Source organism: Bison bison, unplaced genomic scaffold, assembly GCF_000754665.1.
Source record: "Bison bison bison isolate TAMUID 2011002044 unplaced genomic scaffold, Bison_UMD1.0 scf7180017864212, whole genome shotgun sequence".
NCBI lineage: Eukaryota > Metazoa > Chordata > Mammalia > Artiodactyla > Bovidae > Bison > Bison bison.
The window spans coordinates 2,126,936-2,144,958 of NW_011494784.1; the positions used below are offsets into that span (position 1 = coordinate 2,126,936).

General features: G+C 38.2%; 1 protein-coding gene across 3 annotated transcripts in view; it reads right to left on the bottom strand.

Annotated features, from left to right (window-relative positions):
- Positions 1-18,023, bottom strand: part of TRPM6 (transient receptor potential cation channel, subfamily M, member 6) — a 166,364-nt gene that overhangs the window by 71,536 nt on the left and 76,805 nt on the right. For all 3 annotated transcript variants that reach the window (XM_010844892.1, XM_010844889.1, XM_010844891.1), the window contains exons 6-14: positions 17,186-17,310; positions 14,723-14,894; positions 12,138-12,306; positions 10,969-11,092; positions 8,073-8,145; positions 7,854-7,954; positions 4,688-4,822; positions 3,552-3,605; positions 1,573-1,713 (exon numbers count right to left, since the gene is read on the bottom strand). In XM_010844892.1, coding sequence (XP_010843194.1) covers positions 1,573-1,713; positions 3,552-3,605; positions 4,688-4,822; positions 7,854-7,954; positions 8,073-8,145; positions 10,969-11,092; positions 12,138-12,306; positions 14,723-14,894; positions 17,186-17,310 — 1,094 coding nt within the window. The remainder of the gene's footprint in view (positions 1-1,572; positions 1,714-3,551; positions 3,606-4,687; positions 4,823-7,853; positions 7,955-8,072; positions 8,146-10,968; positions 11,093-12,137; positions 12,307-14,722; positions 14,895-17,185; positions 17,311-18,023) is intronic.

Below are 18,023 nucleotides of genomic sequence, written 5' to 3' on the forward strand. Positions count from 1 at the left end.
CCTCTCCCTCTGCAACAGAGTCCATAAGACTGTTCTATACATCATTGTCTCTTTTGCTGTCTTGTATACAGGGTTATTGTTAGCATCTTTCTAAATTCCATATATATGCGTTAGTATACTGCATTGGTGTTTTTCTTTCTGGCTTACTTCACTCTGTATAATAGGCTCCAGTTTCATCCACCTCATTAGAACTGATTCAAATGTATTCTTTTTAATGGCTGAGTAATACTCCATTGTGTATATGTACCATAGCTTTCTTATCCATTCATCTGTTGATGGACATCTAGGTTAAATAAAGGTCAAAAGTAGCTTGATAGTCTAGACTTTTCATGTGATCTTTCCAGTGTCATCCCTCACAACCGTCTGGCATTGTCCAGCGACCAAGGCCTCCTGGTCACTGAAAAACCATACCCTGGTGTCCACAGCACTATGCTTTGTATTGTTCCTGCTCTTCTTTCAAACAAAAATGCCACAAACTATCTTTTCTAACACTTGCATTATCCCCTAATAAGAACTAAGCTCTTCAAGCCAGAATAATTCTCATCTGTAGACTTCTGAGTGTACTAGTCCCCTCATGTCCATGCCCTCCCTCCCATTCTTGCCTACCCAAGATCTACCACTATTCTTAACTGAAATGTCGTTTCCTCAGAGAGATGTTCTCTGATTTCTCCATCTAAATCATTCTCTTTCAGTGCACACTTTTCTTTCTTCCAAATGCATAGAACAATTAAAATTTACTTATTAACTAACAAAGGAACTAAGTTCTTCAGTTTACTAATCTGGAAAGGCAATTTCAGGAAATGAGCAATATTTTCTCTGCTAATCAACAACTAGCAACTCTAATTTTGGCACTTCCCTGGTGGCTCAGAGGGTAGAGAATCTGCCTGCAATGCAGGATACCCAGGAGATCCAGGAAGCTCCCCTGGAGAAGGAAATGGCAACCCACTCCAGTATTCTTGCCTGGAGAATTCCATGGATAGAGGAGTCTAGTGGGTTACAGTCCACAGGGTCACAAAGAATCAGACATGACTGAGAAACTAACACCTCCACTTTCAGACTTTAAAAACTATGATGGAAAATAAAATATATATAGTATATATTTTTACATAGTACATTCTGCATACATCTTCCAATATAACCCCTACACATGTTCCAAGTGTCATCTCCAGGCTATGTACTAGTATGAGTTTATAGATGCAATCCTATTAAGCTTTACACTTGTGTATTTTCAAAGGAAAGATAAGGAAAGAACTGATCATCTCTCCCTCTAAACTTTCTCACCACATACTTCTATGTCAATACAGCACACTTTATATCCTGTTTTGTATTGTGGCTAGTTATTCATGTCTGTTTCCTCTAAGAGTTTCTAAAACTGCAGGTCTTTATGTCCATCCAGGCCAGCATGCCAGCATTTAGCACAGTAATTTACATGTAGCAAATATTCAATAACTATCAATAAACAGAATGTCCATTTGGAAAGCTCTTCCCACCTAAACTTCCCAAGCCATTTTTTCTAAAAGTATAACTCCTAGAAATCATCAGTTCTACAAGGGTGCTTTTCAATTATGCTACCTTATGTTTTCTGTAGAGGTTGTTGTAGAGGGCTCTGAAAGTTTTTCTAGTGTAGCTGCTGCGATATGCTCCACCAATAAGGTATTCTATTACCAATCCGATGTCAATCAGCGTTATCTTATAGCCTGAGAGAAGTGTATGCTGTAACAAAAACACATACAAATTATAACTGTCAGTTCTCTTTGTCTCTCTTTTGTCATGTAACTAGAACATAACCAAAGAGGGAGACACATTCTTTAGCCCTAGAACAATGCTTAGACTCACAAAAGAAGTGAGAGCCCCCGAATGTCACTAATAATAAAACAATAACAAAATCAATTGATGAATTAATACAACTAGCTACTGTTACAATCTGCTTGTTCAAATGGGAAAAATTACTTAGCCTTAATACGTTTTTAGTTTCACAGACACAGAATGTCTGCTTATAAAGAGCACATTGACTCTCTTTTCCTCTCTTTCTCATGCATACACACACTTTCAGAATAAAATACACTTAAAGAGAGCATAAAAGATTTTTTTTAACTGGCAATGACAGAACTACTACAACAGAAATACAATCACTAGAGAAGATACTGGAGAATCCAAAATAAACATTAGGTTAAAATCATTAGTCTCTCTTGAAATGGCTATAACATCACACACAAAACAAGAAAATGAAAGGAAGTAGAACAAACAGAAGGAACAGGAAATGGTGAAACAAAATGAAATATCAAAACACGAGGCTGTGCCAAGACAAACGGTATGGTTAGTAGGAGGCCTGAACAGCAGGTTTTCAAGTACATGGTATTAGCCTAAATGAAAATTATTTTGATCCCTTAAAACCCACCTTAGTGCCTCTTCTGAACTGCCATGCATACATAGCATACTTTTAAAGGCACACAATGCTGAATAAGATCCTTGAAATGAACAGTCTGTGAATAACATTCCCAAAGCTTTGAATAAGAAATAAGGTTATGTGTATAAATAAATGATTTAATTTCTTTTTCACATTCATAATTTACTTTTGTAAGGAACACAAATTTTAGCTCAAAAAATTTATTTTTTAACACAAAAAATAGCTCTCATTTTTCTGCTAGTTAAAAGCATATCTAACTATTTCATTCCTTTTTCTTCAGTTTAGAAGAAAACTGTGATAGAATTCGAGTTTTAGGAACTAATCTAAGGAAAATTATTTTGACCCAGCATAAATCAATGCAAACTAAATTTACATCAGCATGGACACTTTTGCTTACTACTGATTTACCAACTAAATATCTTCCTCCACAGTCCTTTCACTCTGGTTCTCTCACCAAGTCAACATAATCAGAAAGCCCACACTCTCCCCACCAATATATTAGAGTTTAGAATTAAGGCAAAAAAAAGTCTGTTAAAGTCAGAAAGTTTTAGTAACTATTGGGAGGTCAGAGATGATGTTAAGTCTGACTTAACTCAAGGTGAATTGAGAACAGCATGAGTAAAATATAAGGAAAGATGGGACCAGTGGATGGGTCCTGGTTCCCTAGAACAACACACAGACTCACAAAAAAAGTGAGAGACCCTGAGTTATCAATAATAGCCAAAACAAGAACAAAAACAACAGAAATCACATGCCAGTCCTTCAGTAAAGATAACACAACCAGAAAGTTTCATTTTCAACAGATATTATCATCATTGGCAATTCTGTTACATCACGTTAAGCTGAAATTCTGCCTGGAAGTTTCTATGTCTACAATTCATGTTTTATAAAAGGAAAGAATTATTTGCTCATGCCACTAACTTGGTGGGTCAAATCTTTTAAAATACAAAAGTTAAATTACGGGAAAAACTGTGAGTGTGATTTGGTTAAAACTGTTCAGAGTCACAACTGTTCAGAGTCAAAGAGGACAGGTAATTCACTAGAAAATCCAATACTATTTTTTACAAAGCAAAATCTGGTAACACTTCACCACAAAGCTAAGACAACACAAGAAGAAATTTGTACACCTTCATAATTAGGTTACCTGTTTTACATCTTGGACAAGATGATGTAAGAGCATATTGGTTGGTCCTTGTTTCTGTAATAAAGAACAAAAGGAAGAATTTTAATTACCATGTGTTGGGGAGAAATAAAAAACCTTTATTTCAGAAGGTATAAATAATCCAGAATACTGAAAATTTTCTTCAGCATCTTTAGTAATGAAGCTTAAGCCAAATTAATTCTAAGAAAGCTATTTCCCAAGAGAAGATGTAATTAGACTGAAATATTTTTAAGTGCACAATGTATATATCTAGGTAGTAAGGACAATCTTAATTAACCTTGTGGCAAGAGGCAGAAACAAATTTGTAAAATCTATAACTATCTTTTATTATTTATAAATCACACAACTACAAATTCCATCACACAATTACATTGCATCAACAAATACTGATTGAGCACTGGCTACATTCATTCAAGTTACTGAGGGATTCAACAAAGAATATAAGTACTTTCTTTACAGAATTTTTACAACCCAATATAAGAGTGTGGTACTTACACTAAAAAAATAACCAATATTATGAAGAGTATATTCAAAACAATGGCAAATAATCTGTATTATTATGAAGTGATTTGGGAGTGATCTATGGAGTGATCAAGAAGATCTATAGATCAAAATACTATGGAGTGATCAAGAAGACAGAGCTTTAAAGAAAGGGTAAGATCCAAAGGCAAGGAAGAACATCTCAGGAAGGGTGCTTGACTTGAGCAACTCACGTCTTTACAAGGAGTAAGCCAGTCTAGTTTCAATAAAAGGTTTGCATAGGAAAATTGCAGGAACAAAATTTTTAACAGTGTCCCTAGATTGAAATGCTCTAATTACTCAATACAAGCGATTTGTTCTTATTCCCATCTTTGGCTTTAATTATGGTCTTACTATATCCTATTTCTGAAATTAGTTTATGCTTCAATTCTGTATAATTAATTAAAGTGGGAAATGCAGAAATGGTCCTAGGATTTGCTAAGAATGTTTCTTCTTTGATTGAAAAGTCTGTTTCTATAAGCTATCTTTGTACATAAGCACTGAAGGAAACTTGAACATTCAAGATACAGTTGAAGCTAAGTGTGTCTAATTAATAAGTAATCTTAAGGCACCAACTGATAAATTGTTCCAGTACTCACTGTATTATAGAGCTCTTCCAGTCGGGAGATGGTAAGAAAGCGATGGAGGTTCACTCCATACTCTATTAAGAGCTTCACAAAATCAACTCGATCCATCATCAAGGCATCTAACATCGCTTGTTCTAGAGAGCCAGGCTTCAGAGGGGAGAGATAAATAAGAGATATGGAAACAATTAAGAAAGCAGAAATAAGTAAAGAGTTACATGTATTTGAACTCAAAACTATACAGACAAAAATAATTATAAAATACAATCTTACTAAGGAATGTTCAGGACCTAAGTGAGGAAATAACAAAAAGTGAACCAAAAGCCTAAAAGACCTTTTGAATAAATGTGTTCTTGGATAAAAGACTGACTATGGTAAAGATCTCAGTGTTTCTCGAATTAATGTTTGAAGTTAATAAAATTCTAATAAAAATCCAAGGTCTCTTCTTTTCTTTCTTTCTTCTTCTTCTATTTTTTTTCTTTTTTTTGTAACCTGGTATGTTCCTTTTAAACTATACCTGATTTCTGGGTATAATGGCAAATTAAACACTCATTTACTTTTAATCCCACCTAAAACTTCACTAAAATTATAGTAAAGGGTTTAAAAAAAAACAAAACAAAACCCAGAATCCACAAGAACAAAGAGGTCAAAAGTGAAATATTTCAGAAGTTGGAAAGCAGATGGCCCAATGGTAACTGACTTAGCAGTCCCCAGGAAACCAGAAAATGGAAAGAGCAAAGAACCAAACAATCTATACAATAGAATTCTGGCAGCATAAATTGCTAACACTGGGACCTTTTCACTTATCTTCCCCTACTGACTTCCCTAACAATAACAACAAGGCTTTTATACCTTCTAAGCAGGAGACTGGAGGATTTCTTTCTGACAGTGATGAATACAAGAGAAAAATATATGAATATGCTAACCCTGCAAGTCTCCCAACAAATGGCAGCCAGATCACCCTACTGTGAAGCCCAAATCTATAGGCTTGGAACTTCTAATGATCTTCCTTTCATCAACTCTTAAAAAAGAGTACAGGACAAACAGACCAAAAAACATCAACTAGGAAGAATCAGACAATAAAGGAAGAAGAAAACTTCAAAAGAACTATCGTTAATATCCTCTAAAAAACAAAAGAAGATATATACAGGATGCTATTTTTAAAAAGACAACAAATTTACCCCTGGAAATTAGTAACACACTACCAGAAACAAGGTAGCACTAGTTGTAAAGAATCTGCCTGCCAAGGCAGAAGATGCAAGAGACACAGGTTCGATCCCCGGGTGGGGCAGATCCCCTCGAGAATGGCAGCCCACTCCAGGATTCTCGCCTGGAGAATTCCATGGACAGAGGAAACTGTCAAACTACAGTTCATGGAGCCACAAAGCATCAGACTCGACTAAGCAACTAGAGCACACAAGCACCGAAACAAAAAGCTACATACAAGGCAAGAAAAATTAAACTTGAAGGCATATACCAAAGAAAAGATATAGAAGATAAGAGGAATAGGTAAGATTAGAGGAGGAACCCATAGACCTAAGATTTAAATGATACAATTCCTGAAAGAAAGCAGAGAAAACAGGAGAGGAAACTCCCCAGAAGGGAAACCCGTTAAGTGCCAAGTTGAAAGCAAGTGTCCACTGTAATGGATATAAAGTTATAACAACACACATCATTGTGAAATCTCAGGACATTGAAAAGCAGGAAGATTTCTTTTTAATCCCAGAGAAGAAAGAAATGGTCACAAAGGATCAAAAAAACAGATTTTTTACTTCTCAACAGTCACTGCTGGGTGCTAGAAGCTAAGCATTCAAAATTCACTGGAAAAATTAGTCTCCTCTTGAACTAAAATATATCCAAACATATGAGGCCTCAATATTTTTACCTCCCATATTCCCTTTCTCAGAAATGATCAAATAAAGGAGTAAACCAAGAAAGAACAAAACAGGGGATACAGAAAACAGGTGTTCTAACCAAGGAGGGCATCTCCAAGATGATGAAGGATGATAGCTCAGCACCAGGAACAGCAGGCAACCAGTCCAGATGGCACCAGTGAGGGCCACAGACAGAGGTTAAGAGGCCTTAAGATTAATCAGAGGGACTTCTCTGGTGGGCCAATGGCTAAGACTCCTTGCTCCCAATGCCGGGGGCCCAGATTCAATCCCTGGTCAGGGAACGAGATCCCACATGCTGCAACTAAGAATCTGCATGCCTCAACTAAAGTTCCCGCATGCTGCAATGAAGACCCAGTACTGCCAAATAAGTAAATACAATTTTTTAAAGTTTAAAAAAATAATGACTCAGAGAACTCAAACCAGGGCTCTGTAACAATCTAGAGGGGTGGGAAAGGGTGGGAAATGGGAGGGAAGTTCAAAAGGGAGGGGACATATGTACAAAATTCATATGTATATGAATTAAGCCAATTCATGTTGATGTATAGAAGAAATGAAACCAATATTATAAAGCAATTATCCTTCAATTAAAAATAAACTTTAAAAAACAAACTTGAATAAAATAAATTATTAAAAGGAATCAGAAAACAGTAATATGACTTATTATTTAGATGGAGATTTATAAATGTCAGAGCAGTCCAAAAATTTTCAGTTTTTGGCTCTTGTGGTTTGCAGGGTAGAGAATTACTGTATTTTTGGTAGCTTTTTAGTACCATTTGACATTTTAAACGATGTGCATGAATTAGTTAAACCCCAAAATAACAGACCTATGGTATGGTCACAGCTATAATTTTTTTAAATGAAATGTTAATAGTGATTAGCATTAGCACTATGAATAATCTTTCTTCTTCCTGCTTTTCTCTGTTTTCACTAATTTCTACTGTGAGTATGTATTACATTTGAAGGCAAAAGAATAAGATAAACTTTAAGTTTTAAATAACAATATAAAAATCTGCCCAATCAAAAAATGAATAAAAAACCCTTTCATTTGCCTTTCCCCCAGCATCTTTTGTCAACTTCAACTAGGCTGCAGATTCATAGAAAAAAAAAATGTTTTCAAGAAGGCAAAGTAGACAAAAGAAATGTCTTAGTGATCACATGTACCCAGCATCAGAGATGCTACCCCCCTCCCCGAAGTAACCTATCTTTCCTCCAGTTTTCTCTTTGGTCCCTCCCTAACAAACCAATACACAACACGTTTCTTCAAAATAACTTCATTTTCATTATACCTTCCAGTGTTGTCCATAAATTAGGATATGTTTCTTGGCAATGTCCATTCTGTCCCAAGCCATTGCCAGATTCAATTGTTCTGATGCTGATAAATTCGTGCCTAAGGTAAAAGAAAGGGATTACATATTCTGTTTACAATATCAACATAAAAAGCACCAAGTGCCATGAGTGTGAAAAGAGGGAAGGAAGAACAAGTATAACCTTACTTAGACACTCACCCTTTAGCAGAGCTGTTAGGATTGCTAAATCAAGGTCCTGTGACTCCTCAGAATCAGCATCAAAGATGGTAATCTGTAATAGTTGAAAAACAGAAAGCCATACATTTTGAGAACTAGCAAAGGAATGCTTTCCAAAATTTGCTTTTGCACTAATGAATTAAGTGAAACATTCTTCATTAATGTCAAAAATCATACAGTTTAAAAAATTCTTTTTTTCACTAATAAGAGGGAAAACTTTCAAGTAGGGTAATGCAGAATTGTGCACATGAAGGGGGTGAAAAATAACTGAAAAATTCCAAGTATGTTAGAGGAAACATGCATGAAAGAACATTACTCCATTAATTTACTACTCATATGCTGTAATAGAAACTCAGTGTCAATTCCTCATGTAAAGCAAACTATTCCTCATTTTGAAAGGATACAAAGTGAGAGCCTTCCAGTCACCTAGCTTTCGAAATAAAGGCTTTTGCTTTTAATGAGAAATGAATACTCAAGGACTTGTCATAAGATAAATGAGGCACTTACAACATACCCAATGAGCAGCTACAATAGATAGCACAGAAAACCTGTACAATGTCAAAGTCTCCAGTGCATCCTGGCAAGTGACTCATGTTTTTAAGACAAATAAGGACATTTTTTATGATTATAATAGGCCTTCTCCTGTTAATGAATGCATCTCAGCCTTTCCAAATGAAAATATATAGTAGAGGGAGCTGTTCAACAAAAAAGAGCCAAGACTGCCAAGGTCCAGTCTGAGATATGCCACTAACTAGTCAGTCTTGGGTAAATATTATAAAGCCACTGCATCTTGGGTTCCTCACCCACAAGAAGAGAGGAACTCACTAACTAATCTCTGAGGTCTCATAAAGACAGAAAAACTATGCTTCTACAATTCACACTAAGAGCCTCTCTGCCTAACAGCCCCTCCAGTCCATGACTAAAATCAACCCTCAACTGTATAGGAGCTCAGGACCTAATTTCACTAATGTGTAAAACCTTAGCTGCCTCCACTTGTTACTTATTGATTATTACACCACTTCCTGGTTACTCTCCTTGATGACAGGAAGAGGCAAGTATGAGGGCGATCCCTTTAACATGTCCTTTTCTTTACCTACTGACATTGTGGGGGATATAAAATGTGGTAGATCATACACAAGATTTCAACCCTGAGCCCCAATTTCAGTTCTACTATTTCATAACTGCACGACTCTGGGCGAAACACTTAAAGTCTCTAGTCTTTAGTTCATTATCTCTGAAACTGAAATAAGCAATCACTGCCATACTGAACTCACTCATGGAGATATTTCATGTAAAAAAAAATTATTGGGAAAAAAAAACATATATTGAAAGCACACTGCTAACTGTAGACATGGTTACTATTTTTGTTATTATTCAAATAGTTCAGTTCAGTCGCTCAGTCGTGTCTGACTCTTTGCGACCCCATGAATCACAGCACGCCAGACCTCCCTGTCCATCTCCTGGAGTTCACTCAGCCTCACGTCCATCAAGTCAGTGATGCCATCCAGCCATCTCATCCTCTGTCGTCCCCTTCTCCTCCTGCCTCCAATCCCTCCCAGCATCAGAGTCTTTTCCAATGAGTCAACTCTTCGCATGAGGTGGCCAAAGTACTGGAGTTTCAGCTTTAGCATCATTTCTTCCAAAGAAATTCCAGGGCTGATCTCCTTCAGAATGGACTGGTTGGATCTCCTCGGAGTCCAAGGGACTCTCAAGAGTCTTGTCCAACACCACGGTTCAAAAGCATCAATTCTTTGGCACTCAGCTTTCTTCACAGTCCAACTCTTACATCCGTACATGACCACTGGAAAAACCATAGCCTTGACTAGATGGACCTTTGTTGGCAAAGTAATGTCTCTGTTTTTCAATATGCTATCTAGGTTGGTCATAAGTTTCCTTCCAAGGAATAAGTGTCTTTTAATTTCATGGCTGCAGTCAGCTAAAATCCCAAAGGGCTTTCACATCTGTTTAGCCTTGCCTAGTCTACACTGAACTTGCTCTACTGGTTTTTTGAGGCCAAGTGCTTTAATGGTACCAAAATCTTGTACAATTTGGTCCACCCTTCAAATTCTGGGAAGATCACTGTGAATCATGACATATTTGCATATTTAATGTAACTGTCAGCTACCTATTATCCAAGTCACTGATAAAAAATTTTGATCAAAGTGCCCTAAAAGATTAAAATCTCCTGATCTGTATCATGTTTATAGTCCATAGTTTGTGGCCTCCATCTTCCAGCTGAGAGTATATTCTCACATTTTCACTATCCAGTGCATCCCCAGTGATTCCTGCAGGATATACTGAGGATACTGAGAAATGGTCATCTAAGCCAGCAACCTTGAGTTTATTTAAGGCAGGAAGCTGTTCCTTTACCCTCAGAAAATATTCACATGTAATTTACATTAAATTCAATCACTTTCCTGTAATACTGTTATATTATCTAAGTTCTTTTTCCCAAGTACCATTAGGAATCTGAAGCATGGTTCCAGAGAAGGAGGAAACAAAAAGTCAAGTTAAAAGTCAAGTTCTGTAGCACTATATACAACCAAGTTAGAAATGAAAAAAAATTGTGAAAATAAATGTCACAATTGTTGAACATTCACTAGTGCTCATGCTCAGCAGCTCAGTCATATCTGATTCTTTGTGACCCCATGGACCATAGCCCATCAGGCTCCTCCATCCCCGGGATTCTCCAGGCAAGAATACTGGAGTGGGCTGCCATGTACTCTTCCAGGGGATCTTCCTGGCCCAGGGATTGAACCCATGTCTCCTGAGTCTCCTGCACTGCAGGCAGATTCTTTGGCTCTAAGCCATCAGGGAAGCCCCTTTTTGAACATTAGCAATTTTTAAGTTGGTCAAGTCATCAACTCATTATACTCACAGAATCCCTGTGCACCATACACTCCATCAGAATTTGGAAAAGGTGCTTGGACTGCTTAAGACTAAAGTTGAAGGTGTTCTGCATCATGCAGATGATCTCCTCCTTCACCTGAGGACGCAGGGTCCTGGGAGAGAGAGAAATAGCCATGACTTGACACAATCGAGAGAGGGAACAAGCTAAAAACATCAGCATAAGTACAACATCACTGTGTCTGTCCACGTGATGGAGGTATCTATGGACAGTTGTGTCAAGAAACAAATGAATGGGAGGAAGCAAAGCGGAGCACCGGCATGAGGAGAAGGCTGAACATTAAAACAAGGATGGACTCATATGCCATTCTCCTAGGAAGAAAGCACTTGGGGCAGGTTTTTGAGCTGACAGATTTCCAAGGGGCTGTGAATCTCCAGAAATTATGGGCATGGTATCCTTAAAGAATCTGACACTCCAAATCGTGTAAGAATCACTTGTCTACGGTAACTTTAGGAAAGAGAGAGGTATAACCGAAGAGGAAGAGGATAGAGGGTGGAAGTGGGGCTGAAAGGGGAGAGAAACTGTAAGGGAAAAGTCATCAGAGAACAGTTATAGCTTAAAGTGAATGAATGTTTTTTAAGCAAATGAGTGGAGTCAACATTTCAGTTCCTGGGCCCTGTATTTACTCATGCGGCAGAAATACCATGCTTTTGAAATTGGAAGAATCATGCTGGATTTAGGGATGGCTTAGAGAAAAACTCCCATCTTGAAAAGAAGAAAGAACTAAAACCTCAACTAAGTACAACATATGCTACAAAAATATCAGGATATTGATTTCTCTAATTCCTGCTATATATACTGACAGCAGTTGAATTCAAAAGTGACTACCACAGTGGTCTTCTCCTTCACTCCCCCTGGAAACACTTTTTCCCTAAGCTCAGACAAGGTTCAAAGTCCTTTGTAGATGCAAGCCATTCTACAGCTAAAGAAATAGCAACTTGCATCACTGGAGGGCATTTTGGTGTTGCTTTAATAAATACAAAAATCACTGAAAAATGAATTCCAGTCTCAACCCATCCTCCAAGATATCCAGAGAATTCCGGTCCCTGTCCTCTAAGGACATCCATCCCACATGAGAGCAGTGCTTAGGAAGAATAAAGAGTCAGCATAGTTTTAGAAATGAAGGCTCAACAGCTCACCCTTCATCTGCTAAGTGTTTGTGGGTGAAGGCCAGGAGGTCAGCAGCCCTGCCTGTGCCTTCGCACACCACCACCGGGTCTTTGTCTTTCACAGTCTCCCACACCGAGAGGATGACGTTGGGACCACCTTCCACCACCAGCCCCACCACGGGCACGCCTTGTCCAGAGCCTATTTCAGATGACAAACAGTATCAAATTGTTACAAAGGGACGCTATCAGCAATGCCAATTTCCAGACACAAGCCTTTCAATTCCTGCGTATATTCCTTACTTGAACTAGCCATTCTCTTCTTTGACTCAGGTTTACTTAGTTCAAGGCCAAGTCAGAAGCTTGGACTTTAAATAAAAGTAGCCACAAATATGGTTAGAGTATCTTCTCCCAGTTAAAAAGGTATCTAAAGGCTTTCAGTAATTAAAAAATAATAATAAGTAGTAGTCTTTAAGAAATTAACTTTTTATTGTGGAAATTTTCAAACATACGTCAAAGAAAACAGAATGATATAATGGATCCCAATGTATCCATCACTCACCTCAAAAAAATAATCAAGCTGTTGACAATTCAATCAACTTTTAATAGTGGTTATTTCTAAGAACAGAATGGGATGGGTAAACCTCAAAGACTTTCATATTTCAATGTATTCCATTTTTCACTAGTTGACTTTCTTGTCAGACTACATATTGCTTTATTAAAGTAAGGAAGACAAAAAAAGGAAAGACTGTGGAGTCATTCTTTTTAAAGATATTAAGCAAACAAAAGTTACAGATTGATATGTCCAGTATGATCCCATTTAAAACCTTATTTAAAATTTTAAAACTATATATATAGGTATATATTTTATATATACATATACACATACCTATATGTGCAACATGTTTTTATATTTACATAAATAACCAGAAAACTCTGGAATGATATACATCAAATTATTAATAGTGTAGGGAGGGGAAGATTTGGGGAAATGTTGACTGTTTATAGGCTTCTTGTTTGATTTAACTTTTACATCACACGTGTATTGATATATTTAATATTTAAATCAATTTTTTTCCCCCAAAAGAAGGAAAACGGGCGGCAACACCATGCCCACACCTGAGCAACAGAGGACTTCACTCTGGGTTCCAGGTTCTACCGCGCCCTCCTCTGGCCAAGCCCTTCCCCTCCCAGTGAGGAGTCTACAGGGTCAAGGTTCAAGGGAAGCCTGTGCTCCCCGTCGTACATTGGACTGTACTAGACCCCAAAATTCTTGACTCCAGGGGCTGCTTGAGCCTCTGCCCCAGGGTTGTACTTGTCAAAGCAAGAGGATTTGGGGGGAGTAGGGCTTGGACATATAGATTGGAGTGTCTAGGTGACAATGTCTATGTCAGGCCCAGACATTATGAGATTGAACCAAAGCAAGGAAGAGAAGCAGAGAGTGACTGTAAACCAGGGACCAAGGTCCTGGTTCTGCTTCACCTCCATGATTTGGCTTTGTACTCCCCAGAATCCAGGACTCTGACCTCAAACCTGGCCTTCCAGCTATATATGCAAAGGTAAAAGGATTAAACATTATTTTATTATGTTTTTAATCTTATTATTTGTGTTTGTTAGCTTGATTCAAAACTTTTAAATATTTAAACAAACAGTACGTGGGCTTCCATGTGCACCTTGTCCTGACTCCACAAATGATCGGAGTGGGCCTCTTAGTCCATTGTTTTAATATTTTACTTCCTTTCCTTTTCTACATAACTCCACCTCCTTATTACTTTCTCCTTGTCACTAAAAATCAGACCTAAGATGTACCAATTGATAGACATAATCTTCTTGTAACATCATCTTATAAAAACTAAATTCAAATTCTAGGTTTTTATTTGGAGAAGAAAGGGATAGCCTTCCATATCAGAAGGGATATGTTCTTCTGAAATCATACAGATGAAAAAGTTAACAATGGTTATTTTTCGTAGTAAGATTACAGAGGGCTATCCCTTCCTTTTCTTTCTTTATCTGAATATGAGAGTATATAACACTTTTATCAACAGAAAAAGAAATCAGTAAGGGTATTTTGTAGGAGAGAGGAAAATAATTCAATTTCAGTTAGGGATATCTTTCTTGAAGCAATAACTAATCTCCATAAAAATAAATATGTTTATTATTGTTTTCTACAGAAAGAATCTTACTGATGCAACTAATTAAATTTGTTATAAAAGGAAAACAATTGTGAAGTTCTTGCTTATAAATCTCATGAGAGAGCTTCCTCTACTCCTGGCTCTCAGTTTAGACACATTATAGCTCCAGATGAAAACCTCCTAGAATAGGCATCCCAGGAAAGGGCACTCTTCTCCAAGACTTGGATGATGAAGACATGCAGAGTCACCCAATCCTATGCTTTCCATCCTCAGAGGCCTACAGCACAGCAACTGACATTGGCATATTTCATATGGATGAACCCAAGGATTTCTACAGCAACTTTATGAGTCAGGCTTTTTTTTTTTTGGATAAACGTCCGCTCTCAATATCAAGGGTTTACCAAGGATTACAAGAAGCCCATCTGGACCTCTCCGCAGCAGTGCCCCTAGACAGGACCTGTCGGCTGAGGTCCCGTGGGTACTCACAACTATGTATCTTCTGCAGAGAGAGGTACTTTTCCAGGTTCCTCCTGAGCTTCATCTCATTGCCATACTTGCCCACAGTGCCATCATCAGACAGGATAAAGTGGGAGTGCATGCAGTTGAGTGTTGTGAGCTTGCTGAGGGGGTTTCCCAGAGTCTGGTACAGGCACACTACCTGAAAGACAGTGAGAACAAGGGTCAGAGGTCCTTCCTGGGCTGACTGCTCCAAAGGCCTGTTTGTGCACTACAGAGTTCTGGTCCATGCCAAAAAGCACTACTAGCTACTAAGAGCTATCTGCCGTGAAGACTCAATCTGAGTTCCTTTACTTTTTATTTTTCTATGGATGGATATGTAGTCCCATAGTGCACAACTAGTCTGCAGCTTGTGCTACATTAGACTCGTGACACAAGTTCAACGACACTCGCACACACAGCAACATGAGAACACTTACCATATGCTTGGAGTCACAGCACTGTTACATTGCTAAAAATGCTTCCAAATATTTATTTTCAATTTCTCTACTTACTTTGTCTCAGATCATTGAAAAATCAGTTCAAGGATCTGCACTGGTACACAGAGCACATCAGTATTCAGAAGCTATGCCTTTAAATAGATCTATTTCAGAATAATATTTGGACACTGATTTATGTTTCTAGTATCCCAAATGAAGTGAAGAGTAAATGGAGATGTATTCACATTCAATATACATTACCCAGATCCATGGAATTCACCAGGCAAGAATATTAGAGGGTGTTGCCATTCCCTTCTCCAGGAGATCTTCCCAACCCAGGGATAGAACCTGGGTCTCCTGCATTGCAGGTAGATTCTTTACCATCTGAGCTACTAGTGAAGCCCCTTATTAATATTTACTGATTCTTCCATAAACTACTCCAATTCTTATTTGTTTCTAGGGAGGAAAGCACAGTATAGCCATTTGGTATCCGTGGGGGGTTAGTTCCAGAACTACTCATGGATACTACAGTCCACGGATGCTTGGATCCTTCATATAAAATGGCATAATACAGTCGACTTTCATATCCCCTGGATCCATGGTCGGTTGAATCCTGGGGATCCAGTGTTGGTTGACTCTTCAGATGCAGAATCCACAAACAGGGAGGGGCAACTGTGTTTAGAGTCTAAGAGTCCAAGTTTAAGGCTAGACTCTTCTGCTTTCTAATTTTAAATCTGGGTAATACCTGCTTCCTTTCTCAGGTTCATTTCCTCATGTGTAAGTGATATTAACGATTCCTATAGCAGAGGGTTGCTATGAGGTATTAAAGAAATAATGGATGTAAAAAGTACCATAAATGTTAAAACATTAGTCTTTAAAAGTTACCTTTACAATTCCTAAGCATGACACTGAGGCTATAAGCCAAAAAGAAAATGATTGATAGATTTAACACATTTTTTATATATGGAAAGATTTCATAAATAATACAAATTAAAATCTGGGAAATGCAGCATGCGTAGCAAACAAAAATGCTAAAATGAATTATAAAAGGTCTTTCAACATTTTTAACTATGCTTAAAAGTGTCCAGAAACCACATGAAAAGATGTCGAACCTCACTAGTAATCAGAGAAAGGGACTTAAGAACAATTAGGTATTAATTTGTACCTATCAGAAAAGCAATGTTTTCTAAAAAGCCAGAATATCTTCTGGAGCCAGGAATGGTACAGAACAATGGGCATCCTCATACCCTGCTGTTAGGAATGGAAACTGTTATCATCTTTCTGGAAGGCAATGAGTCACTTTTTTTTCAAGATATAGTTGTTTTGTTTCGTTTTTTTAGTTTTTATTGGAGTACAGTAGCTTTACAATGTTGTACTAGTTTCTGCTATAGAGTAAGTGAATCAGCTATATACACGTTCCCTCTTCTTCCGCTTCCCTTCCCTTTTAGGTCGCTACAGAGCAATGAGTAGAGTTCCCTGTGCTATTCAGTAGTTTCTCACTAGTTATCTGTTTTATATATAGTGCATGCTGTGTCGCGAAGTCTGACTCTTTGCGACACTATGGGCTGTAGCCTGCCAGGCTCCTCTGTTCATAGGGATTCTCCAGGCAAGAATACTGGAGTGGGTTACCATTTCCTCCCCCAGGGGATTTTCCCAACCCAAGGATTGAACCCCTATCTCTTATGTCTCCTTCATTGATTGGCAGGAGGTTCTCTATCTCTAGTGCCACCTGGGAAGCCACGGATGAGAGTTGGGAAAGCTATTAGAATTACCCAGGGGATTAGGTTTGAGGTATGAGCAGAGATCATTTCAGGGTTAGTGCAGGGTTTTGGGCCTGAGCAACTGCAGGGTAAGATTGTCACTTTCTAAGACAGGGTAAGAGAGGCAGCATGAAGTCAGGAATTGGTTTGGGGCATATTACATTGAAGATGTCTACAGGTATCCAGGTATAGTGCTAAGCTGGCAAGTGGATATATGTTTATTTCCTTTTGCTACAAAAGAACTGTCTACTTACATCTCTTCCAATAAGATCTTTCCGGTTCTCAATGACACCCCAAGGAGGGATTCCAACTGTCCAGATTTTTCTCAAGGACTGCGAGGAATGGGCTTTCAGGGCATCCCCAACATGTTTGGACACACCTATGAACAACCAGGTTAGAAGTCAAACTTTAACTCACAAATCACGCAAAACACTGCAACTGCCAGAAAGAGAATAATAGACAAGTATATGCAAAAGCCAACTTTTTTACTCTCCACTTTCAAAGTGAAAGCGGAAAGTGAAAATGTTGGCTTAAAGCTCAACATTCAGAAAACGAAGATCACAGCATCTAGTCCCATCACTTCATGGGAAATAGGGAAACAGTGGAAACAGTGGCTGACTTTATTTTGGGGGGCTCCAAAATCACTGCAGATGGTAACTGCAGCCATGAAATTAAAAGATGCTTACTCCTTGGAAGAAAAGTTATTACCAAACTAGATAGCATATTGAAAAGCAGAGACATTACTTTGCCAACAAAGGTCCGTCTAGTCAAGGCTATGGTTTTTCCAGTGGTCATGTATGGATGTCAGAGTTGGACTGTGAAGAAAGCTGAGTGCCGAAGAATTAATGCTTTTGAAGTGTGGTGTTGGAGAAGACTCTTGAGAGTCCCTTGGACTGCAAGGAGATCCAACCAGTCCATCCTAAAGGAGATCAGTCCTCAGTGTTCATTGGAAGGACTGATGTTGAAGCTGAAAGTCCAATACTTTGGCCACCTGATGTGAAGAGCTGACTCATTGGAAAAGACCCTGATGCTGGGAAAGATTGTAGGCAGGAGGAGAAGGGGACGACAGAGGATGAGATGGTTGGATGGCAT